Source organism: Micromys minutus (genome assembly GCF_963924665.1).
Source record: "Micromys minutus genome assembly, chromosome: X".
NCBI classification, from domain to species: domain Eukaryota; kingdom Metazoa; phylum Chordata; class Mammalia; order Rodentia; family Muridae; genus Micromys; species Micromys minutus.
In genome coordinates, this window is record NC_137970.1 from 30071741 (window position 1) to 30098059 (window position 26319).

The window sequence follows — 26319 nt, forward strand, 5'->3', positions numbered from 1 at the left end:
TGGTTTATGTACTTATTTCTTCTTGCTGCTGATCATCAGTGAGGATTATGGAAATTTGTATTTCCACCATCAGCTTTTTGCATAAAATCAAGGAAGTGGGAAATGATTTAATTAGGATTACCTCCCATGAACTATAAAAGTGAAACAGTAAGAATTTAAATAAAATAGTGAAGAGACATATATATACATGCGTGCGTGCATGCATGTACGTGTGTATGTGTGCGTGCATGAAGCAGAGTTTCACTATGCAGCCCTGGATGTATAGCCTGGAACTCAGAGAGGTGAGCTTGCCTCTGCCTCCTAAGTGCTGGAATTAAAGATATGTGACACACTATACCTATTCTGTTTTCCCTTTTTATTTTAGATTTATTTATTTTATGTATGTGAGTACACTGTAGCTGTCTTCAGACACACCAGAAAAGGGTATCATCAGATCCCACTACAGATGGTTGGGAGCCACCATGTGGTTGCTGGGAATTGAACTCAGGACCTCTGGAAGAGCAGCCAGTGCTCTTAACCACTGAGCCATCTCTCTGGCCCTTGTTTTCCTTTTTTAAATACTGAGAATATACTCTCACTTAGAACTTTCTGACCTATTTGTTTTCAATGATGGTTTGTTTTATGAAATAGACATACAAAGACTACACATACCAATTAATGAAAGGTAACAGTAAACCCCATGTACTCAGCATTCTAGCATGTGTCAGACTCCCACATATTCCTTCCTCCATACTGCCAGAGAAAACTTCCCTCATCTATGTACCACTTCCATACATATATGTGCATGCTATAAGCTGAGAGCCTTGATGCCTACAAAATTTATCTGTTGAAACCAGACCCCTAATATGACAGCAATTAGAGATGCTGCCTTTGGAAGGGAATGAGGTCATGAAGGCTGTATACATATATTAAATGAATGAATAAAATAAATCGGTGTCATTTTCTATGAGGCTCCAGAGAGTTGAGCTGTCCTTTCTACCCTACAAGGACACTAGGATAAATGCAGATTATCATCAGACATAGAATATGCTGGTACCCAGCCTCCAGAATTGAGAGATAAATCTGTTATTTGTAGGCCACCCAGACTATAGTATTTGGTTCCAGCCACCTGAGAAAGACTATAATACACACGGTATATTGTTTGGTTTCACATCTTTAAACTTTATGTCCACTAATACTATCACAGTTGACACATTCTTTAATTTTCTATTGTTTGATGTGACTTACCAATTTGTCTCTTATATTATGTACTGGCTGGTTTTGTGTCAACTTGACACAAGCTGGAGTTATCACAGAGAAAGGAGCCTCAGTTGAGGAAAGGCCTCCATGAGATCCAGCTGTAAGATATTTTCTCAACTAGTGATTAAGGGGGAAGGGCCCAGCCCATTGTGAGTGGAGCCATCCCTGGGCTGGTAGACCTGGGTTCTATAAGAAAGCAGGCTGAGCAAGCCAGGGGAAGCAAGCCAGTAAGTGACATCCCTCCATGGCCTCTGCATCAGCTCCTGCTTCCTGACCTGCTTGAGCTCCAGTCCTGACTTCCTCTGGTGATGAACAGCAATGTGGAAGTGTAAGCTGAATAAACCCTTTTCTCCCCAACTTGCAAAGAAGAGAAAGAGTGGTGGAAAGAGGCAGAAAGCAGTCTTTTAAGTCGCACAGTCCATTCCTGTAGGCAGTCTTGAACCTAACGCAGTGGCCTTTTGTTAAGTGGATCAAGTTTTCATCTGATAACACAAATTCTTTCCTTTCTGTACCCTCTCAATATTCCGAACTATAATCTAGATACTGGCCCCTCACCCCCTCCAGAAAGGTGGCCATCTGTGTCTTTACCCAGGTCTTGGACAGAGCCTCTCCAGTACCAATTAAAACTAGACAGGTAAACACTGCTGCTAAAGAAGCAATTCAGACTTGGGAGACAGTGGCTGGAAGACTGCAGTTTCCAGGTCAGCCTGAGCTAGACAGCAATACTGTCTCAACCATCAGCCCCTTTCCAAATATAAGTAATTCATGTTCAACTATAAAAACATTTCAAATTTGAAAAAAAAATTGAAACATGGTTTCACTACATAGATCAGGCTAGCCTTGAACTCAGAGATATGCTGCTTCTGTCTCCCAAAGTATATACCACTATGTTGGGCTCATCAAGTTTGAAACTTTTACCTGACTAACATCTGCTACTCCAGTGCATAGACTGAATTCACTTTGAGTATTTGTGCCTAAAGAAGATTCAACTGGTTTGCTTTTAGAGGAACTATGACACTAACCTAGCACTAGGTTTCTAAATGCTAATTCTGATAAGACACCAGACTGAATTTTTTTAAAGAGGCCACAAATCCAAATAATCACAGCACTCAAAAGTCAAAAGGCAGGAGGATTGCTTTGAGTTCCAGATCAGCCGAGGTTACAAAGTGAGACTGCATTTCAAAACAAAAACAAGCAACAAAATATCGCAAACAACTGAAAAGAGGACAAAGAAAATGAGACTATCAATCCCTTCTAATCTTTCCTTATCAGACTTAAAGCTTTGCCAAATAGAAAATTCCGCTAGATGTCTCGGCGGGGTTTCAGAGGCCTCTGGAAGCCAGGCAGGGAGGGAAAGGTACGTTTGGCTTCACATTGCAGGTAGGAAAAATGAAGTACAAAGCCATTAACAGAGTCCTCAAGGTCATTTAGCTGGGTAGAAAACAGACAAGGCTCAACTCATCTTTCTGGCCCTAAGTCTTCGGCTGGCCAGGGTCTAGATGAATTTTACTGCTGTTATGACTCACTTTCTAAACCTGAGCTACCTAGGAGCAAAACAATTTTCTGTATCAGGCTAAATCTTAGGTAAACAGATCACAGATTAAAAAGGAAGAGATAAAACACAGGTTTTCATTACCAAATGCACTCTGCTCTTAGCAACCATTGCCTTTCAGTTCCTTCCAGTTCCTAGTGATGAAGGCCAGTCTTGGGGGGGAGACTATATAGCAGAGTCTTCCCTGGTCATGAGGCAGGCATTTGCCCACCTAGTGCAGTAACACTCTTTAGGAAGTGATTCTCTAAGAAAATGCAAAAAGCCAAGTTTCCAGTTAAAATCTAAACTAATAGGACATTGTCTGAATTCACCACTGAAGTCAGTACCCCTCAAAATATTGATAATTATTCTAAAATGTGTTAATATGAAATAAGATGAAATATGTAGAATTTTAACTGACTAAAATCCATTAAATTCTATCTATCTATCTATCTATCTATCTATCTATCTATCTATCTATCTATCTATCTATCTATCTTTGTGTAGTTGTCTTCAGACACACCAGAAGAGGGCATCAGATCCCATGTGGTTGCTGGGAATTGAACTCAGTTCCTCTGGAAGAGCAGCCAGTGTTCCTAACCACTGAGCCATCTCTCCAGCCCACATTAAGTTCTTAAAATAAAGAAGGCCTTTTGATAAAACCTGCCCAAGATCAAGGCAGTCAAAATTCCAGCACGGGCAGGGGAGGGACTCCACCTGTCCCATGCCTACCTAAGAAGTTTGTGGCAATTGACGGCTGCTTGGGAAAGGTTAGTCAGTTTTCTTCAGGGATGTGGCCTCTGAGAGGCTACCCATGCTCCAGTAGAGAGCCCTACATGTATGCACACACAGGCAAGTGTTAAATAGACTCAGTGAGGTTTTGTTCTTAAAAAAACATATAAAGTTGGGAGAGAAAAATAGGTACAGGAATAGGAGAGGAATCGTAGGGGAGGGAGGAAGAGCTGGATTTGATAGGAACACATTATATGCATGTATAACATCATTTTTAAAAAGACCATTTCGTCAGTCTTAAACAGAATTGTTTTAGTTTTTAACAGCCAGGGTCTCAAGTAGCACAGGCCAGCTGTGAACTTGCTGTGTATCGGATGGAAGATACTGAACTCCTCACCCTCCTTTCTCCACACCCATAGGTGCCTGGCCTTTAAACACGTCTGTTAAATATTTTATAGGTAACAAATAAAGCCATACTTTTCAGTGTGGTTTTAAAGTGCTGAATTTATGCATGCTGCCATTAGTTAATAGTATGATAGCAAATGATTTACCTCGTAGAAATTCTGTGCTGACACTGGCTCAGGCCAGTCTTTAAATACACTTAGGTTGTCTGTAAGCCTATATTTCTACCAGTAGGAAAAGAGAAATGATTGTAAATAAGAGTTGTTTTTCTCTAAACAAAGAGCTGATGTTCAGAATAAATTTTCTGCCAGAGACATTAAAAAATGTAATTGGATGTATGGTAACTCTGGTCCCTTTAAAAACTGCCTTAAAAATAAAAAGCTCATCTTTACCAAACAGAAGTCATTTCTACTGACTTCTACTATAATTAGATTGGTCTTTGTTAACTGTCCGTCATTTCCAACAAACTTCAGGTCAGACCAGTACAAAGAATGCTGTGAGGTGTCATTTAAACTCTTTTTCCAATATTGTAAGAAGCAGAAAAAGTTAGCCCACCAGTTCAGTGTCAAGAGGTCAACACAGCCTTATGGAGTGCTATTATCACATGGGTAACTTGCTTGGGATTGTTAAGATTTAACTAGGGGAAGAAGGGTAAAGAGTAGGGACATGGAGAAACTATCTTTTGCCTCCTAGTACCTAATATTTAAGACCAAAATAAATCATATATTAGCAAGCTATGTGTGCCCACTAAGGTGAATAGATTTGTAGTGTCTAATTTCATTTTGCTCACAGTGAAGTATTTGTAAAAAAAAAAAAAAAAAAAAAAAAAAAAAAAAAAAAAACACATGGCCCAAATTAAGGCACTCCATATTTTGCACATGCATGTTTTCCAACTAACAATGCCGAACATTGTGCCCGATTATACTCCAAGCTAGGCTGCAGTGTGAGTATTGCCCATACTGTTATCATACACTGTGTGACACGTCTACAGTGTATACAGTCCCCACTGCTTCAAAGGTTTCATCTTCACCACATGGCACTTTCTTTTCAGATTTCTTCTACTGTTTTATAAAGCAAAAAAAAAAATGAGCCTTAGAAGGATTTTCTATGCACAATCCATTTAAATAGTCTATAGTATCACCCTTGAAATATATGCTACCTAATTGACCAATGCAGATGTGGATGCTTGGAGCCAACCATCACACTGAGTTTGGGGACAATGGTGGGGGAGCTGGCAGAAGGGCTAGAGGAGCAGAGGGAGATTGTAACCTCATAGGAAGAGCAACGTAGGCTGGCCTGACCACCCAGTGTTCCCAGGGACTAGACCATCAACCAAGGTGTGTGCAGGGAGGAACCCATGGCTCCAGATATAGCTGAGGATAGCCCTGTCTGACATCAATGGGAGGGGAGGCCCTTGGTCCTGCAGAGGTTTGATGACCCAGCATAGGGAGATGCTGGAGTGGTAGGGTGGGAGAGCATCCTCATAGAGGCAAACTGGAGGGAAGAGAGGGCAGATTTGGGATAGAGGGGTTGTGGAGGGGTAACCGGGAAGTGGGATATCATTTGAGATGTAAATAAATGGAATTATCAATAGTAAAAAAGAAATAAAAAGCCAATTTCTTTCATTTGTGTGACCATATTACATTTGATGTAAATATACTTACTAAAATTGAAGTTAAAAACAAGAAATATGTGCTATTTTAGAGCAGAACTGGGATTGATGTGATGTTGCCAAGTACTGCCAACCATGAATAGGTTGTATGAAGCTTTTCTTTTACAGTGACAAAAATCTCAGGAAGCAGGTCCTAGATTTATGTTATTTTCTACTGGTCTCACTGAACTGCCAGTCAATGGGAAAGGACTCGAGGATTTCACATCTATTCCCCAACAATCATCCTGCTATCTTTCACTTAAGAAAGTCAATTGTTCCTTCAAAGTCAGTAAACACTGGGATTTTTGCATGACTGCTGATTTCACCTATTTTCTGTGCTTTGTTGCCTCATAGGCATCTGTCTCCACAGCGTTTAAAGGCAACTGAATTCGTTTGCTGCTAGTGACTCACTGTTGGATATGAAACCATCACTCCTTGTCCTTACCTCTTCTAGATTCACTGCATTTTCTCATGTCTGATTTCCACTGTACAATGAATGTACGTGCTTATTATTTTCATGAGGCATACTTCCATAAGTCACAGGCGTTACAAAGACTTAGTTGTATTTTTTATTTTTATTTATTTATTCTTTAATCTTTTTTATAGTCCAGAATTTATCTCCCTCCAGGTCCACACTCCAACTGTTCCACAATATCCCCCTGGCCCAAGAGGATGCCCCACCCCCATTCACCAAACATCCCCACTCCCTGGGGCCCCAAGTCTCTTGAGGGTTAAGTACATCTTCTCTGAATTCAGACCCGGCAGTCCTCAGGGGCCACATATCAGGTGGTGTATGCTACCTCTTTGGTGGCTCAGTGTCTGAGAGATCTTGGGGTCTAGGTTAGTTGAGACTGATGGTCTTCTTATAGGTCTTCCCTCCTCCTGAGGGCCAGCAGAAAGAATGTAAACAGGCAACCTTGGGGGTGGGAGGTTGGGAGGACCATCCAGAATGTACCAGAGACCTGGGAGGTGAGAGACTCTAAGGACTCAAAAGGAGGGGCCTAGACGAAATGCCCTACAATGGAGAAAGGGGACTATAGAGCCCACCTCCAGAAGAAGCATGACATCAAGTGGAGGGATGGGTTGACATTTCATGTCAAAACTCTGACCCAGAATTGTTCCCATGTGAAAGAACTGAAGAACAAAAATGGAGAAGAGCTTGGGGAAAAGGAGGTCTAATGACTGGCCCAAATTGGGACTTAGCTGTATCTCAAGAACAAGCAGCACTCTTGATGAAGAATTCTTTAAACAAACCCATCTTACAAGGTTTGAAATTTTGGTCTTGTGAAATCTAACGAATCCAATAGCCATTCTAAACATAAAAATGTTAATTGCTTCCAGTTCATATAATATTTGGAATATTTAGAAGTCGTGGTTTTATATATGATTTGATTGTGTCCCTAAAGGTTCATATGTTAGAATATTTGATTTTCAGTATGGTGGCATAAAGATAATAGGACATTTAAGAAGTAGGTCCTAGTATAAAGTGGCTAGGTCACCAGGGACACTGCCCTTGGAAAGATCAATATAGTTCTCACTAGATTCCAGGTAGTTCTACAAGAGTGAGTTGTTATTTAGGGCTGACAGAAATAATCTAAAATTTGACAGTAGTGACGGTTATATTACTGTGAATATATCCAAATTCACTGTACTTTATACTTTAAATAAGAGCACCACACCACAAAAGAATTGACAAAAACCTAAGTACTAGAATATTCATAATAGCACCACTATTTGTGATTATCTCCAGACAGAAACAACTCAAATGCTTATTTATAATAAAAAACAAATAGTGGCATCTTTTTTAACTGAAATACTATAGCATTTGAGTTTTCAACCTGTGGGTCAATTCCTTTGGTGGGTCAAATGCCCTTTTCACAGGGTTCACCTAAGACCATTGGAAAATACAGCTATTTACATTACAATTCATTATAGCAGCAACATTACAGTTAGGCAGTAGCAATGGATTCTATGGGTGGGGGTTTACCACAACATGTGGAATTGTATTAAAGGGTCACATTAGGATGGTTGAGAACCACTATACTACAGAGAAATGGCTAAGAATAAGCTATGACTACAGTGATGTCATAGAGGTACCACACAACCTAACTGCAAACAGAAGAAGCCAGACATGTAAAAGTACAAACTGTAAAATTAAATTTATAACAAAGGACAAAACCAAGGAAAATTCACCCACTTTTTCTATGTATGCTGTATCTCAATTAAAAAGAAAAACAAAGCTAGGGGTTTGTTTTGTTTGCTTTTACGGCAAAGAACAAGAAATGGAGATGAGGTGCAATCTTTAAATACAAAAACTCAGGAATCTCTTCATAAAAACTGCAGGAGATTATACTACATGATGATTGTTTGAGACTTACATCAGAATCCCTATTGTACCAGGCACATTTTACTCTGTACACCAAGGTTTCTGGTACAGTTGTGGCAGGAGTTAGAGTGGAATGGTACAGAAAAAACTGATAGTAAGCACTCACTCAATTCAAGGTACTGGCATTTATTTGGAGACATTTATAAGCAGACATTTTAACAAGACTCAGATACATTAAGTTATCCAGGGCTATCAGCCAACAGATGATACAGTATACTTTCAAGCTCTGATGCATGAAATGCAAGGAATCACTAGCATTCCAAGGGTCAGTGGGCTATTATGACAGGATGTAGATAAGCCTGTTTGGGCAGAACCCAGACTTCTGAGCCTTTGGATGATGAGAAGAAAGCAAGCAGCAAAGGTCCTGTTGCTAGCTTCTAAATGTCAGATTTAATCTAGGCCAAGAATGGCCTCTCTAAATTTTTGAAGCCAAGGTGTCATTGTCAGAATGTCAATTTCATTTGAGATGACTCAGAGATGTAAATGTAAAAGCAAAACCTATAAGCTTTCAGAAGAATGTATAGACCCGTGTTGCACAAGTAAAACCTGCAAGGTGTTTTAGGTATGCAGCTATAAAATACCATTAAAAGAAATTATAAGTCAGACTGCATCATCAAAAAGTCTAAACAAATGGGGATGAATTACCAAGCCATGATACAGGAGATGCTCATGGTCCTAACAAATGATTTAAACACAAATTTTATAAGAACTGGTAATTCAACAAGAAGGTAACAACCAACAATTACATAGGTAAATGACTTCAGTGAACACCTTGCAGAGAAAAAAATGTCCATGTCAAAAAAATCACATAGAAAGGTGCATGACATTGTTACTTTTTAGGAAAAGCATATTAAATCCATCAGTGAGAAGCTGCTATACTTCTCACTAAAAAGGCCAACATTTAAAAGATTATTAGTACTACAAAGAATTGATGGGGATATGAAACATAGGCACTGGTACTGGGAATGTAATAAGATGGTATAACCACTCTGGATAAAGGGTTGCAAGTCCCTTACAAAGCTGAAAGTATACCTAATTCATTTTACTTCTAGATATTCCAAGAGGAATGTAAAAGCACTACTCCATGAACGACATGCAGGTGTTTGTAGCACCCTTCTTTGTAACAGCCTCAAACTGGAAGCAACCCAAATATCCATGAAAGGGGATAATCTGAATATATTCATGTGGGGGGTGGGTGTGTATGGGGTATGCATACTTGAGCATATGGGAACACATGTAGAGACCAGAAGCTGATGTTGTATCATCCTTAGCTCTTCTGTTCATTTTTTGACAGAAGGTCTTTCATTAAACCTGAAGTTCAAGTTCACTAATTGTCTAGACTTGCTTCCACCACACCTGGTGCCTATAGCACCATTCTTATGATGGCAGTGTTTCTTTAATGCTACTAGGTCATGTAACCATATGGGTGAATCTCAAAAACATCCTGAGTGAATGAAGCCACAAAAATTATACTATATGAGTTTATTTATTTAAAACCCCAAGAAAAGGTAGCCCAAATTCACAGTGATGGTAAGTCAGTCATTCTGTGATGTCAAGGATGGACTGAAGGGGAAAGGAAGTGGGGGGGGGGACCATAGGTAGGAAGACAGAATATTCCATATCGTGATAGAGTTAGAGTTCCACAAGGGCTAGTGATTTTTCATAGTTGCACATTTAGTAATTATACTAATAGTATAGATAGGGATGGGTGAGGAAGAGAATTACAACACAGGTGAGGATTAAAGCTCAGTGGTGGTACCCTTGCTTAGTATGTGTAAGGATCTAGATTTAATCCCTGGAGTCAAAGGAAAGACAGAATGTTAATAATTGCTGAAGCTTCATTCTGTGCATACTTTAAAATTTCCATAAAAAAAGAATTTAAGAGTGAGAAGGGGTATCAGTATCAAATACACCTTCTCTTTTCCTCCTCTCCCTGTGAGTGCAATTCTGCCTGCCCTCTAGGCTATCCTCCCACAGACAGCCACATGAAAGCCAGAATAAGATCTACTTCCATGTCCTGCAACCCCTCCCCAAACCCAACAAAAATCAAGCCCCACCACCCATTAGGCATTTATGCCAAGCCTTGTCATACCCAATAGCTCAAACTATGCCTGGAGTCCTGAGAAACATGAATTTTTCCAGCCTACTCAGTAATAGTTCAGCCTTATCCCAACTGCTCTATTTAATTAGAATTTGCACAGCACCTATCTCAAAGCCTGGTATGTAGAGGGCTTTAAATGTTTATGCTGTATGTAGCAAAACTGTTTGGAAGTTGACCACTGGGGATCATATTCCCTGGTAATGAAGACTATACAGCCAGAAAAGCAATGGACTGGCTCACAAATCTCTCTGTTTAGAATGCACTCAAGGTAAGCAGCCATGGTGCAATTCAATTCTGCAGCTGTGATGTTTCTTTCCATATGGTTGAGGAACATTCCAGGCTCAATGCTGAGTGACTAGGAGTAACAGCAGCACAGATAGGAGGAGGCTCAGGAAAGGACCACCAAAGGCCTGATACATCAGAAAATAACTGTGGTCCAGGACAGAGATGGAGTCTGTTTCCGAGAGTGAAAGGAAGCATGGTAGTACAAGTCACTCTCTCCAGTGGGGATGGAGTGAGCCAGGCTGCTTCAGAGTTACAATCTCATTTTAAATCCCATGCTACCTACCTATCTATCCATCTATCTACTTAGGTAGCTGTGGATATCCAAGAAGAAAACAGTATTGCTAGCATTCTGCTTCCATTCCATTGTGGAGGTTTTCAGTCTACTGAAAGTATCCAGCATTAAGCACTTTTGTTTACCAATATCCTGTCTTTTGTATGCTAGCCAGGTGCTGAGACACTAAGCCACATTCCTAGCCTCAGTGTGAGTTCTTTTAGAGTTTTTTTCCATCAACCCATGGCTTTCCTGCAGCTCCTCCAATCAACCTTTTACTAATGACACAGAAATCTAAGATACACAGAGGACCACAAAAATAAGACAGTATAAGAACACTATCGAACCAAGCATTGAGTTGCTATGAGAACAGAAGACAGGAAGTGCCTAATGTCTCACCTCTATGATTCCCCCACAATCCACCTGGGACAGTTCAATAGTTTCTCTCCCCCAACCAATCTTGTTCTAAAACAGCATTGTCAAGGAGACCTTGTACTATGAGGAAAACATTTTATATCTTTGCCATCCCACATACAGAAGCTGGCTGGCTGTACTTGAAATAGGGCTATTCTGATTCTATAGATCCCTTTTTAATTTAAATATAAACGCTACATGTGGCCAGAGGCTGGCTACTCAATTGAAAAAATCCTGGCTTCAGAGATTTTTACAAAACCGCCAACAATTTTCTATCTACTTTGGGTGAAAAAAGCCAAAAAAAAAAAAAAGATTGTGAGAGTGGAGACTGGAAAGCCAGGGCAGCGAGGTAGAGATCGGCTATTTAACTGAGAATTCCACTTCCTGCAGTGGCATCAACAGAAATTTTTCCCAAGGGCAAAATTGACCAAAGGAGATTCGTGATGCAGACAAAAGTAAATCATGTGAACCCAGAGTGAACAAATGTGATGCTCTGGGTGCTCAGCTTTGAGCACTGAAATACGCAGTTTTTTTCAAAAGAGCTTGCGTAGCAGGTGAAGATGTGCCATCCAGGCATACGAACATACGTCACTGAGGCCCGGAAAAGCAAAGGCACTGCACGCAAAGGTTTCATCTTTGCTGCTGGCAGGCAAGAACGGAGCGTTGTGCCTTTCAAAGAATCTGTTCAAACTCCATTTGGGAGCAGACTGAATAGAAGTTGAGAAAACGGAGTGGTTCTAGGTGAAGTGGGCTCCTGAATCAGTTCTCTGAAAAGATGTGGTGCTCAAGAGCATACTCAGCATGGTCAGAAATGTCAAGAGAATGCGCTCACTGGGCCCAGCTGCCACTTGTTTGAACAAGCCTGAAGCCCCATCTCTTTCCAGATGGGGGTGGGTTTGGCCCTTTGCTGTGGAAAAAAAACAAAATGAAACAAAAAAACCACCTTACATTCAGGGCTGCCTCCAGTAAACAAGGAACTGAATTGACCAGCATTTATGGGGTAGGGTTTGGTAGAACTTACCAAACATAGGTTCAAAACAACGCAACTAAGACACCTATCTTGCTACAAGACCATGAACACTTTGTAAACAACTCCCAAAGTCTCTGCTCTTATGCTTTTAGGTTTAAGGTAGACACCTTTACTTCCAATTGACTAGTGGAAAAACTAAGGCACAAACACTCCCTGGTCATTACCCTGTACTATACAATGCTGATGAATACTATCTAGATTCCACAGATTTGTCCCCAAAGGTTAAGTAAGAAAAGCATGAGAAGGAACTATTGTCAACTCAAAAATGGTGACATGAAAATGAGAGAGATGGTTAGGTCATACTCAGTACAGGGAACCTGGAAACAGTTTCTTGGTCTAGCAATGAATTATGTTAAGAGACTAAAACATCACATAGTGGTAGATTACACCGCACTATAAGTATGTCAAAATGTGTTTTAAAAAATAAAAAACTCTAAGTCAACACGCACGCGTTTGTCGGGCACTAACTTGCTACTGGTTGTAGGATGGAATCACCTCAAAGAATTAAACACTCTGAAGGCCTCACGTTGGGTGTCACTGGTCTAAAATGGATCAGATTATTGTTTGTTTAAGAGTGAGTCTCACTTTGTAGCCTAGGCTAGCCCCCAACTGCATATGTTACAGAGGCTAGCCTTGAATTTGCACTCCTCCTGTCTGTTTCCTCGGATTAGATGAGTGATCCATCTTAACAATTAGTTTTAGCAGCTCTCCCAGATGATTATGATCACTAGCCTGCATTGGGGATATGTCAGGAGAAAACTGGAGAACGGACTCAACATCTTGTTGATGGCGCTCAACCTTCCTACTGGTTTAATACAATTCCTCTTGTGGTGATCCCAAGCATAAGGTATTTTGTTGCTACTTCATAACTGTAATTTTGCTTGTTACCAATTGTAAGGTACATATTTGATATGGGACCCCTGTGGGGAAGAACCGCTTTCTTAGGCGATGAGATAGGGTGTGTTTCTTGGGTTGTTGCTATTATTAAAAGAACAAAAAAAAAAAGATGTAATGGCTCTAAGTGCGTACGGTCTCTCTTTATCTGTCCAAGGGATCCTTACTTGTTCTACTACCCCGTCCAGAAGGTAGAGATTGGTCCTAAGCATCCACTGTGGAAGGATGGAAGGGGAACTGGAGGAAGGGGCCAGGGGAGAGAGTGGAGGGGTGGCAGGGCTGGTGAGAAGGCGGTGGGAAGCCAGGGGGGACCCCCGCCCTCACCTGCATCGTAGAAGGCATCGAGCACGGCTGTCTCCCCGAAGTCGAGCTCCCCGAAGGGCACAGAGGTGAGGTGGGCGCCCTCGGCCTCGCAGGCCCGAAGCAGGCACTTGAGCGCCCCGGCCTCGGGGCCGCCGCCGGCCGCCGCCCCCTGCGAACTCTCGCTGCGCACGTATACAGCCCGCAGAGCCCGGCGCGGCCCGCGCCCGCCCTCGGCCTCGCAGCCCAGCGCGTCCGCCGAGCTCTCGGGCTCCGCCGGCCCCGCCGCGCCCTCGGGCCCCGGAGGCAGCCCGCCCTGGGGCGACTCGCCTGCCTCCTCCGGAGCCTCGGCAGGGGCCGGCCCGCCTCCGCCGCCGCCCTCCATGTGCCTGGCCCGCGGGGCTGGCGGCTTCGAAGCTGAGGTGCTGCTCCCGAGGCACCTGCTGCCCGGGCGACGGACGGACGGACGGGCGGGCGGACGGCAGCGGCGAGGAGCCGGGGGTGTGCGGAGTGGCCGCGCCGGGCAGGTGACCACGGCTTCCCCGGAGGCCGGCGGAGGGAAGCTCAGGGCCGCCTTGCCCCGAGCGCCCTTTGAAAGCCCGCGAGAAAGAGGCGGGGGCTCGGACGTCAGGACGGGTGGAGGGGGCGGCGGCGAGAGCCTCGGGGCAGGAGCGCAAAGGGCGCCCCCTGCCGGCTCCCCCCCGCGCAGCGCCCCCAGCTCGGACGCCGGCCGAGCCAGGGATTGCAGGGCTCAGGTTGATTTGGGTTTTCTTGTCCCCCTCCCACCTCATCCTTTAACTACTGTTAGAAGCTGGTTTTCCAGCTTCCTTCCTTCCTCCCCCCCCTTTTCTTTTTTCCTTTCTTTCTTCCTTCCTCCTACTCTTTACTCTTCCTCTCCTTTCCCTCTTTCTTTTCTTTCATCTATTTTTTCCTCCCCGCCCCCACCCCTGCCCACCAAACAAGTTGAAGCGTCCAACCACAGTAGACTTTCAAGGCACTGATTGAAAAATTGATAATCAAGGGTTGGGGATTTTGCTCAGTGGTAGAGCACTTGGCTAGCAAGTGAAATGCCCTGGGTTCGGTCCTCAGCTGCAGAAAGAAAAAAAGAAAAGACAGAAAATTGGTAATCAGTTCCAAAGTAAATGCACATGTAGCTTTGACTCCTCATCATGATTAGCAGTGCCTCATTTGGCACTCCTCATTGCCCAGGACGTAGCCTTCCTGAGCCCTGTCTTTGCAGCCTTATTTGTCTTGACTTTGGTAGTGACCTTGACAAGGTATGGGGAAGGTGCCAGCAAACAAACCTCTGTTTGCCTGGAAAATAAACTCCTGTAAAAGTGCTCTGTCTGCATGGTCTGGGAAAACCCTAAAGTTCAAAGAGTTTGACACTGTATCTTCTGCACCTGACCATTTTAATCTCTAACATTCCATTATAGTTAAACAATAGAATGCACTACAAGTTGTCATGTGGCGGTGGAGTTGTTGTTTTTTGAACAGTTGCTTCTAGGTGTAATTGATAAACCATCTAGAACAAAATTACTGGATAGATTTTTAGTGGAGTCCCAGTTCTGTGTCCATCACGATAATTTTTTAGAATGTCTGAACACTCCACCCCACCTGTACCCCCACTACCTTTCAGAAGTCACTTTATATTCCATCCTCTGACATAACCAGCCCTTAGCAAACAGCCAGTCCTGGCTCTCTGTTTGCATCTTCTGTACATTTCATATACCGGATGGAATCAAAGTGTGAAAATGGGGTTTCATTTGCCTTGTGTCCAATGCTGGGAAGGGTGTCTCTGGGTTGCATGAAATATATGTTTAACCTTCAAAGAAATTCAATGCTTTCCAAAGCGGTTGCATCATTTCATATTCCCATGGAAGTGTCTAAGTGTTCCATTTCCTCCATAACCCCAGCAACTGTGCTTACTGTCTCCCTGTCTTCATTACAGCTCCTAGTGGGTATGAAATGGGAACTCATTCTGATTTCGGTTTGCAATTCCCTGTTGGCTACAGGTGATCAGCATCTTGTTCTATATTTCTGTTTCATTCACATAACTTCTTTGGACTATTGTCTAGCTAGGTCATTTGCCCACTTTTCAGTTGTTTTGGTTTTGTCCATGCAAGTGCACGCACGGATACAGGTGGAGGTGAGAAGATTCTGGGTCAGGCACCATCCACACCATCCACTTTGGTTTTGAGACAGACAGGTTCTCTCTCTGGCCTGGAACTCAACAAGTAGGCTGGTCTAATTGCCCAAGGAGCCTCCCTAGCTCCACCCCATCAGTGCTCTGACCCCTCCCCACTCAAAGATAATAAAACTATCCATAGAAATGATTCAAGAAATCCCTCCCTAGTCCCAGTCTCAGTAGAAATCAGGAACATTCCAAGTGGTGGCACTGTGTGCTCTGAGGAAATCTGTGAGAACACTCAGGCGGGACGTGGAAAAACTTTCAGCACCTGGGCTAAGAATTTTTTAAAGCATGGTGCTACACAAGGACACATGTGTTCTTTGCAACCTTGCAATACATAATAGTAGTCATTTTCCTAATGTGCTTGTTCGTCTGAAATTACTCCAGTGACGGGCACAGCCTTTCAAAGGGCAAAGTCACCCATTTGAAAGCCCTTTGCTTCTTACTGTTGCCTCCACTGCCATCTTCTCGAATTCCTCTCAGATCTCTCTGGGGAGTGGCTGATGGAGCAAAAAGCAGGGAGTTGAGAATTATGGTTTGAATAGCATCTTTCTCTAAATACAAACCCTGCTGAGAAAAGAACCTACCATTTACCCAGATAACAAGCACCTTCCCTGAAGTTGGCACACACAGCCACTGTCCCATTGTCTCCAGCAATTTGTACACATGAAGCAGGCTTCAATATCCAATGTTCTTCCAACTCTCTCTAGCCCCTCCAAGGAGAAAATTGCAAAATGCTGCCTTAGTCTTGCCTGGTTAGTTGAACAGGTATTGTTTTCTCACTAGTTCCTTGCCCCTCACTAAAATGCTTGTCCTGGAAACTTCTTTTGTCCTATTGCAGAAGTATCATCAAATGTTCTTCCGGATATGGAAAAGAACTCTCCTCTTTGTGCCTTTTCCCTGTGGGTTTTAATGTCATCCTCTCCCGCAGCGGCTGCTGTGCAGTTTTCTGAGTACTGCCCCCAGGAGGTCTCCATTTTCAGCTGATACCAGCCCCTTCCATTTCTCTAGGATATTTTCTGGACCATTTTTCCACCTTGACAATTTTCTTCTAGAAGATTCCCTTGTCATTATTGCAATTTTGTGGGTATAAAAGACTTTCTTAAAATTAAGCTTGATTTTGAGATAATTGCATATTCACATGAAATTATTGGAAATCACATAAAGCTACTTTTGACCCTGTTTTCCCCAATAACACCATCCTGTTACACTAGTAGTACAATATCCCAACCAGGGTATTGACATTGCTGTGATTAAGATAGAAAACAGCTCCATCAAAAGGATGCATCTTGTTATCTCTCTTGTTATCCTTTGGCGGACATAACCCTCTCGGTTCTCACCACCCCTGACTACTAATCACTAATTCGTTCTCCATTTCTGTAATTTTGACATTTCAAGAGTGTTATGTAAGCTAACCATGATAATGCATGCTTTCCAGCCCTTGGGAGGCAGAGCCAAGGAGATCAAGAGCTTGAGATTATTCTCCAAGCATAGTAAGTTTGCAGCCAGCCTGGGCTACATGAGACTCCGTCTCCAAAAACCTTATTTAAGGGGAATCACATAGTGTGTAATGTTTTTGGATTATTTTCCAATCACCACAATTACCTTGGAATTCAGATATGTTGTTGCATGAAGCAGTTCTCCGTTAAACTGGATAGTTGTACCACTGGTTCTTCAAGCCAGATTCCATCTGAAGGCTATATAAATTGTTTCTAATTTGGAACTATTATGAAGAAAGCTACTAAGAAGATCCATTCACAGGTTCTATGAACATGAGTTTTAATTTTTCTGAGATAAATATCCAGGGGTATAAATTCCAGGCCATTACAAAGTTATCTTCTGAGAGGCTATCCCACTTTACAGTTGTACTTACAACATGTGCATGACCTAGTTTTTCACAGCCACAGCAGCATTTACACTATTCTCATGTTTTTATAGTCAACAGTAATACTTCATTGTGTTTGTTTCTTTATTTTGGTATCTACAGTTTCTCAAATTCTAATTAAAATATACTTACACCACTTCCCTTTTTAGTCCCTTCAATCCCTCTAATGCCAACTCCCTCTAAAGTTGATATCTCCTTTATTTTTATTGTTTTACACACACACACAGACACACACACACACACACACACTTGCGTAAATATATAAATATAACCTGCTGAGTCTGCTTGGAATTGCTGGAGAGTATATGATTTTAGGCCTGACCATTTTGTATTAGGGGAACATCCCTGGAAAACATCAATTCTCCCTTTCAGCAGTCAGTGTTCGACTGCAGTTCTTTGTCTAGGGGTAGGACCTTCAAGATATTTTACCCTCCAATGGTAGCATGCCTATTGGGATTGCCATCGTTCCGGTCCTGTTTAGGCAGTCATGCCATTGAGGTGCTGTGGATGTTGCTTCCCTGTCATTTGGAGAAAATACAGACTCACAGCTGATTTCTTGGTTTTCTGGATTTTACAGTATTTTGCCTTCTCTTCCACAATGTTCACTAAGCCCTATGTGCAGGAGCTGTGTTGTAGATGTATCTGTTGGGTTAAGTAACTCAAGAGCAGTAGATCTCTGAATTTTGTAATGGTCTTGGGAGTGAAAGGTATCTTGTTACAGTTTTGATTTGCATTTTCCCAATGACTAAGGATGCTGAGTATATTTTTGTGTGCTTATTTGCCACCAGTATACCCTTTGTGGTGAAGTATCTGTTCCAATGTGGGACCACTTTTCTAATCTGACTGCATTTTACATTTTGAGTTTTGGGTGTTCTTTATATATTCAAGATCCTAATCCTCAGATGAATGTGTCATTGGCAAATCTTTTCTCCAGATTTATAGTTTGGATTTTCGTTCTCTAATTGGGTCTATCATAGAGCTAGAGGTTCTGACCTTTATTAGGAACCGTTTGTTGTGTAGTGGTCTTCTCTGAGATGAAAACTTTTCATCTCCCAGGGAAGCTCCTTAAGAAAGAAATTAAACAACTCAAAATGGCTTCAGGAACTCCCTGAAACTGACCACATTGTCTAGGTCTTTCCTTATCAAGAGTAAACAATAAAGATGGTCAGAATTGGGGCTGGAGAGATGCTCAGTGGTTAGGAGCACTGACTGCTCTTCCAGAGGTCCTGAGTTCAAATTCCAGCAACCACATGGTGGCTCACAACCATCTGTAATGGGATCTGATGCCTCTTCTGGTGTGTCTGACAGCTACAGTGTACTCATATACATAAATAAATAATTTTAAAAAGATGCTCAGAATCACCTCAGAGGAGAAAAGTTGTAAAGAAGAATCTGAGAAAGATCTGGAAGAAGAAGAAAAACAAGGAAAGCTGTCTGTAAGAGGTTTAGACAAACTGAGTCTCTTGGAAAGGACATTCTCCAACCTGCTGAGCTGCCTGTCAATGGTGCAGTGTGTGCCAGCTTCCCAGATTTTGTGAGTTGCCTATCACCCATACTGGAGTGGGCATTGGTGCTATAGCTGTACCCCTCACCTATATTTCTGTTGGTATAGTATTACCAATCCATCAAGTTGGATTATGGTGGTACCTGCACCTTACTCTGCTCTGTGCCCTCTGTCTAAGGGAGTAGACTTTTGGTGTTGTGTCTCCCCCCAAAAAGCCTTGTTACACAACAAAGGCCAACTTGTTGAATTTTTTTCTGTTAATGGATAGTTTTTTTCCCAAATTAAATAAAATTTATTTACCCCACTCAGACCTGAAACTTTTCTTTTTTCCCCAAAAATATTTTATGTTTTTCATTTTACATTTGAGCCCACGATTCATTGGAGATAGATTTTGTGTTAGGTATGAGGTTTAGGCACATGTCTATTCAGTTGCTACGGTGCCATTTGATGAACAAGCTATCCTTTCTCCACTGTATTGTTTTCATCATTTTGGCCAAGTATCTGTTGAACATATATCTGTGTATAGATCTGCTTTTCCCTCCTCTGATATACTCTATTGACCTATGTGTGCATGTGTGTGTGTATGTGTGTGTGTGTCACACCATAAGAACACATAGTGTCCATTACATGTTTTGTTCATCTTTGTATCTAACCTATAGCTCTTAATATCTGACTAAGACTCTTGAATTGTTGTCTTTTCTGAGATTGTTTTAGTTCTATTAGGACCTGTGTTTTCCAATTTCAGATTTTGAGTAGATTTGACTAACTACGATTTTGAAAGGAACTACAGGAAACCTATAGGTGAGTTAGGGGGTGGGAAGAGCATGTTCATTGTGTTGGTTGAATCTTCTGAAGTGGGAACATAGTATGTCACTTCGTTTACTTAGAATTTATTGGAATTCTTTCATTAGGACTTCCTAATTTTCAGTATCCAGATCCTCTCTAAAATCTTTGAAGTAACTGTAAATGGTATGAGTCTTATTCTTTAACCTCAGCTGCACATGTTCATTACTAATATATAAGAATGCAACTTTTGGGTTGCACAGCCTTGCTGAGCTCAGTTAGCAATATAGGAGTATTTTGTTTGGTTGGAATGTTTTTTGCAGACTGTCATATAATCTGCAAATAAGGACAGTTTAATTTTCTCTTTTCAATCTGTATTGCTTTTCAATTTTACTGCCTTGTTCCTGTATCTAAACTTAAAGTAGTATGCTAGAAAAGAGCACCCTTACCTCATTCCAGATCCTAGGGAAAGAGTTTAAGTCTTTAACTCTGAGTGTGATCTAAGCTGTTTTGTTCTGATTTTTGTGTAGATGGTACTTCTCAAGTTGAGGAAGTTACCTTCTCCTAGACACCGTTTTATTTATCATGCTGGATGATTTGGATTGGTCCAAGTGTTTTATACATCAATTGATATATTCATATGAATTTTCCTCTTTAGACTGTCCATAGTTTTTGATTAATTTTAATTAAATAAATTTTGATTTATTCCACTAGAGATTTAATAGTGTATATTATACAAAATAATGATGTTCATTGTGACATCTTCATGCATGTACATAGTGTACTCAGATCATATTCATTCCCCATTACCTTTTTTGGTATTCCGTGTAGTAATTTTTAATGCTATTTTGATAGTAAAATATAATTACATCATTTCCCCCTTCCTTTTCTTTCCAACAACTTCTCCTGTGTACCCTTCCCCATGCTCTCAAATTTATGCTCACTCTCCCTCTCCTTCCTCTCCTCCCTCTCCTCCCTCTCCCTCCCCTTCCCTCCCCCTCTTCCTCTCCCTCTCTCTCTGTGTTCCTAAACCTGCTCAGTCCGTATAATTTTATTTGTGTGTATGTATGTACATACATACATATTTTAGGGCTGACCATTTGATACCAGATAGCCAATGAAAAGGGTTCGTCTCTGGGAAAACAATACTTCTCTCAGCATTCCTTACTTGCCTGTAATTCTGTTTCTAGAGTTAGGGCCCCATAAGATTTCCCCCTTCTACAATATCCTGTCTAATGGTGTCTTCCTTATTTGGGTCTTGTTCAGTCCTGTTAAGACTTCATGGGTGTCCCAGCAGTTCTAGGAAACAATCTCACAGCATACATCCTGCTCCTCTGGCCCTTATTACTGTTTCCGCCATCAACCCCTTCTGAAAAGTTCCCTGGAACTGTGTCATAGATGGTTCAATCTGGGCTGAGAAATACATATCTGCTTTTGATTGGCTACAGATTTCTATATTGGTCTCTGTCTATTGCAAACTAGTTTCCTTATTGAAGGATGAGAACTACATGTATTTGTCTAGTCCCTGGCACAGGATGTGTCTCAAATATTTTTCTTTAAAGATTTGTTTTTGTATGCGTAAAGGTTTTGATGTTTGTATTTTGCCTGCATTTATGTTTTTATCTATGTACATAAAGTACACACACAGAGGCCAGAAGAAGGTGTTTGATGCCCTGGAACAGAACTTGAGTTGCAAGCAGTTGTGAGCTGCCATATGGGCGCTGAGAATCAAACCCAGTCTTCTGGAACAACATCAAGGGCTCTTAACCTCTGAGCCATCGTTTTAGACTCAGATTCATTCATATATTTAATATCATGAATGTTTTGGCTTCATGTTTTTATGTGCACCATGTATGTCCCTGGTTTCCACAGAGGCAAGTAAGGGACATCAGATCTCCAACAACTGGAGTTATAGATGATTGTTAGCTGCCACATGTGCAGTGGGAATCAAACTCAAATCCTCTGATAGAGCAGCAAATGCGCTTAAGCTCCAAGTCTTTTCTCCTGTCCCACCTTTTAAACATTGATCTGGCCTCCCATACCTGGAGTAAATCCTACTTGGTTGTGTTTTGTGGATATTTTTAAATATGGCTAATATTGCTAACAGTTTATCAAGAAATTCTGTATCTAGGTTCATAAGAAATATTGATCTGTAGTTTTAATTTTTTGTATTGTCTTTGCCTTGTTTGTGTATTAGGTAATATTCATTTCATGAAGTGTCTTAGAAAGCATTCAAATTTGATGTAAAGATTGATGTTACTTCTCAATTTGGTGGAATTCTCCAGTGAGCTCATTTCAACCCAGATATTTCTTTTTCAGGGTCTTTTAAGTTCAGTTTTCTAACAAGACCTATTTGGGTTTCTTAATTTGTTCTGGTCTTCAGATGCTAGGTTCAGTTTCTCTAAGACATTGAATTTATAATAATGAAAGTTCTTATCTTTCATCCTTTTAATGGTTCTGTAGTGATGCTGTTCTATTCTTGATCTGTCCTGTTATACCTTCTTACTACTTTATCCATATAAATATTCAAGTCTACTGATGAAAATACTAAAGGTTTCATCTCTTTCCGTTTTGGCTTCTAGCCATTTGATTCTCACTCATAATCTCCATCTCTGCTGAAATGACCTATCTTGCATATGCCTACTTATCTCATAAGAGCTGTGTTGCTTTTTGTTTAGCTTCATTTCTCTTGAGATAGGATCTTATAAAGCCCAGGCTTGACTAAAATTCACCAAGTAGCTGGGGTTGGCCTTCACCACTCAATTTATTAAATTATTGATATGCCCAATATTTATTTATTTTTTTGTTTTGTTTTTGGAGGTGCTGGAGATTGAATCCAAGGCCTTTAGGTGACAGGCAATGGTTTTACTGCATCCTCCGCCTTCCACAGAGAGTTTCCAGTGAAGTAACCATAGTAACCATAGTCACCAACATTTCTGATACTTCCAATAATTGTGCTCTTTCTAACACTGATCATTGTTTTGTCTCCTCTGACTGCTTTTACTTACCTATTAGCATGCCAAATAAGTTTTGGTTGAAAGTTGGACAAGTCACATAAAGCAACAGAGAATGAAATAAATACATCTTTAGTGTAGGATTTGGTGTTAATCTTGCCAAAGATGGACTGTGTGGATGGCTAATACTTGTTTTCTTATGGCCATCAGAAATCACAATTCCTGAAGGCTTCCTCCCCCTCTTCTCTCTCTTTGCCTCTGTGTTGGCTCTATCTTACTTTGGTTTTAGACAAAGTTTCTCACTGGCTAATGTGGGCTGCCTCACCAATTGGCAAGACTCACTGGTCAGCAAGTCCTTGGGATTCCCTAGCTCTCCAGCCCTGAGATCACAGCACATACCATCATGCCCAGCTGTTTAGTGGATGCTAAGGGTCTGTAATCATGTCCTTGTGCTTAAGCAGTAAGCAGGCAGAAATCGCTTGACTTCCGCTGTCTTCCTGCAGACTAGTGAGCGTGTTAGTAGGGCACAGAGCTTGGTTCTCTAATATTTTCAGAGCACACAGTAGGCTTGTTTCCCCGCCTGCTTTTGTCTTTTCTCCCAATAGATCCCTCCATCTCTGCATCAATGAGTGCTCACTAGTGGTTCACCCTGTAAACTTGAAGTCCTTAACCCTGCAGATTATGTTATACATTCACGTAAAATGGCAGTGGCCAAGTGAGTTCTCCTCACCCCAGGTCCCTCCTTTGTCTCTAGCTCCTTAAGGGAGCAGGGTCTGAGTGGATTTCTCAGTGGTTCCTGAGCCAGCACCATGAACTTTCTATGGCTTCTGCCAGTCCTCTGATGACTCCAGGTGAGGCTTCTGCAGCAAAATCCCTGAAGGAAGCACTCTCCCAGCTGCTGCCCTCAGGAGTGGCACACTGTCCGTCAAGCCACCAGCAACTGGTCATATTTTCTAGCTTCATTTTTCTACCTACTTCTAGGGCTAGTGGTTCTCAACCTTCCTGATGCTGCAACCTTTAGTACAGTTTCTCATGTTGTCTTGACCCTCAACTATAAAATTATTTCGTTGCACTTCATAACTGTAATTTTCCTGGTTATGAATTGTAATGTAAATATCTGCTGTGCAGAAAAATGTGAGCCTGTGAAAGGGTTGTTCGAACCCCCCCCCCCCCCAATCCAGGTTAAGAACTGCTGTTCTAGCGCATCTGCAGCAAATGCTTGGGTCCGATTCTGTGAACTTAGGTGTCCTGTTTATTTCCTTGCCTGTCCCCACCCCCTTTGACCCTGAGCTTCTTGACAGCAGGCACTACCGCATCACATTGTTCTCACCAACCATCATGGTACCTAGTGCACCATAGCCACTCTCTACGTGTTCAATAAAAGACTGTCTCATCTTCTGCTGTATCTATAGAGAGGTTCGTATATGGCTATTACAGTCTCCAAAAACGTCATGGCCAAGGACTATAAAATAAAACTATGTGTTCAGAACTTCAGTTTTAAGAGACCAAAATAAAGGAAATTTCTAAATGAGGCTGTATTCAACATTCTTTCTCTGCATATTCTTTTTATCTTCTATTTTGGGTAGAATATTACCTTCAGAGCTAGAAAATAAAAAGCCATTTAAAAACCCCAAAATCTGCGTTCTATGTTTGAACCTCCTGTAATAGTCACTGCCCGGGGTCTGTAACCCTTTTTAAGAGATGGAACTTCAGTTGGAAGGCTCTTGCCAACAGCAAGTGAAGCACCACTGTCACCACAAAACTCAGCCCTCTCACTTCTAACCGGTTTGGTCTAACCTTCAGACCTGATGCTCCCTGTGAGACTTCTCCCTCTCTAGCCGCGTGATTTTCTTCATGCCAGATTTACCGTCTCTGAGGAAATTACCTCAAGAATAAGCAAGAGACATTTCAAAGTGGGATCAAGACAAGGAGAATGGTGGACATTTCTCATACAAGTTGTCGTCCTTGAGCATTCAATGGCAAAACTAGAGCTTCAGCTCCAGCCAATCTGCGTTTCTTTGACAGTATAATTGTAAGCTGGGGGGTAAAAATCCTGTTCCCTTTTTAAAGGCATCCATATTTTTTTTCTTTGAAGGATAACTTAAAAAATAATGTCATTTTCTTGTGACTTTTGTGTTTGGTTTCAAGGTAGTTCATCAGCTAAACTGGCTTAAGAATTGGTGGTAGACTCCTTAAGAGTTATGTTTTTTTATAGAAATAATGAAACCTTGCATTTTTGAGCTACCTTCCCATCAAACACCAAAGCTTCTAACATACCTCTTTTTTGAAGAACTAGGTACAGTCTGTATAGGGGCTGGTAAGATGAAGACGCATTTAAGACTGCATAATTTAAACTTGTTTCCATTTAAACAGAATGCCCCCATTGACGTCAACATGTGCCCTGCTCTAAGTTATTCTGTATTGTATCAAACTGGTTTTTCAGGCTGTGCCTTGCCCAGTGAGACTCCACTCCGATGGCAGAAGACAACTGTGCACCTGGAAGGAATATTTAAACAGCACCATCTGTCTGGTATCACCCACATAGCAGAGACTGACAAATGACTTACTCCAGGGAGTATAAAAGGTGCCACCCTTTAATTTATTGGAGCACATGAACATATTAAAATCCTATCAGGGAAACCAGGCTCAAGAAATTATGAGAGACACTAGACCAAGGGGGGAAAAGTAACTCCATTAAAAGAGCTGGACATTTAGTAATCCAAAGGTGATGGTCTCTACCAACTTGTCATCTGACTATCACATAGTATATGTATCAAGGACCCACAGAGAGAACCCTCAACTCTGAGGGAACCCTCAACAGTCTCCTCGGGAGCTTCAGCTGGGCCCCAGTCCTTGCTGTTGACACAACCTAACCCAGCTCTGTTTGCCCATCTGGACATGCTGTTGGTCCATCTGCCCAGTTCTTTATCTGAACCTGTTCCTGCTCCTACACCTCTGTATCTGGACTCAACTAAGCAATTTCATTCTCAGAACAATCGTCTCTGAAGAGAGACTTCATACCTTTGTGAGCTTTCCTGCTTCTCAGGCCTCTCGTAACCCTTTACAACCATCCTATAACCTACATTATTTAATTATATTGATGTCTATGTGTAATGGGTGATCTGAGAGTTAATAATTAAAACTGGAATATAAGAACTTGTTTTCACCTAGGTCAGGATTACTAAGAAAAGTGAAAGTAGCTGGGAAAATGTTGTCACTGAAACCACTGTATCTTGTGAAGTTATTTGATAAATTCTGGCACTGTGGAAAAACAGTGCTGGAAAAAACTCACTCTCACCAAGAACTAGATAACAACCAGATTTAGTGGACATTGTTCTACGGTGTGCTTGAAATACACCTCACTGGGCATGGTCGCTGACAACCCTGATCCCAGAGTACTTGGGAGGCAGAAAAACTACTGCTGCATGTTTGAGGGGGATCTTGTCTTAAAGAAAATAATACAAAAATAAATAAATTAAATAAATGAATAAATACCCTTTGCTATGAATTCCAAATTCACAAGTGAACATCTACAGCTACAGCTGTTAATAAGAATGGTCTGTCCCCATGGCCACTGCAATTTCAGATCAAGTAAAAGACACAAATAAAAACCTTTTCAGGGAACTGCACCTTCTCCATGGGTGGTCGTCCATGAACCACCTCAAATCCATGGCTTAAAAACAAAGCCTTGGGAGCCAGGGAGAACTTGGGCATGGTAGGTAGGTAAGGCTCATCTCAAGTGATTTGATCTTCCTTAACAGTCCTT

General features: G+C 41.6%; 1 protein-coding gene across 1 annotated transcript in view; it reads right to left on the minus strand.

The window, feature by feature from the left end:
* Positions 1 to 13621, minus strand: part of MAP3K15 (mitogen-activated protein kinase kinase kinase 15) — a gene marked incomplete at both ends in the record, with an annotated part of 129869 nt that extends 116248 nt beyond the window's left edge. The window contains one exon of the mRNA XM_080910055.1: positions 13261 to 13621. Within this exon, the coding sequence (XP_080766181.1) occupies positions 13261 to 13621 (361 nt within the window). The remainder of the gene's footprint in view (positions 1 to 13260) is intronic.
* Between the last annotated feature and the right edge of the window lie 12698 nt (positions 13622 to 26319).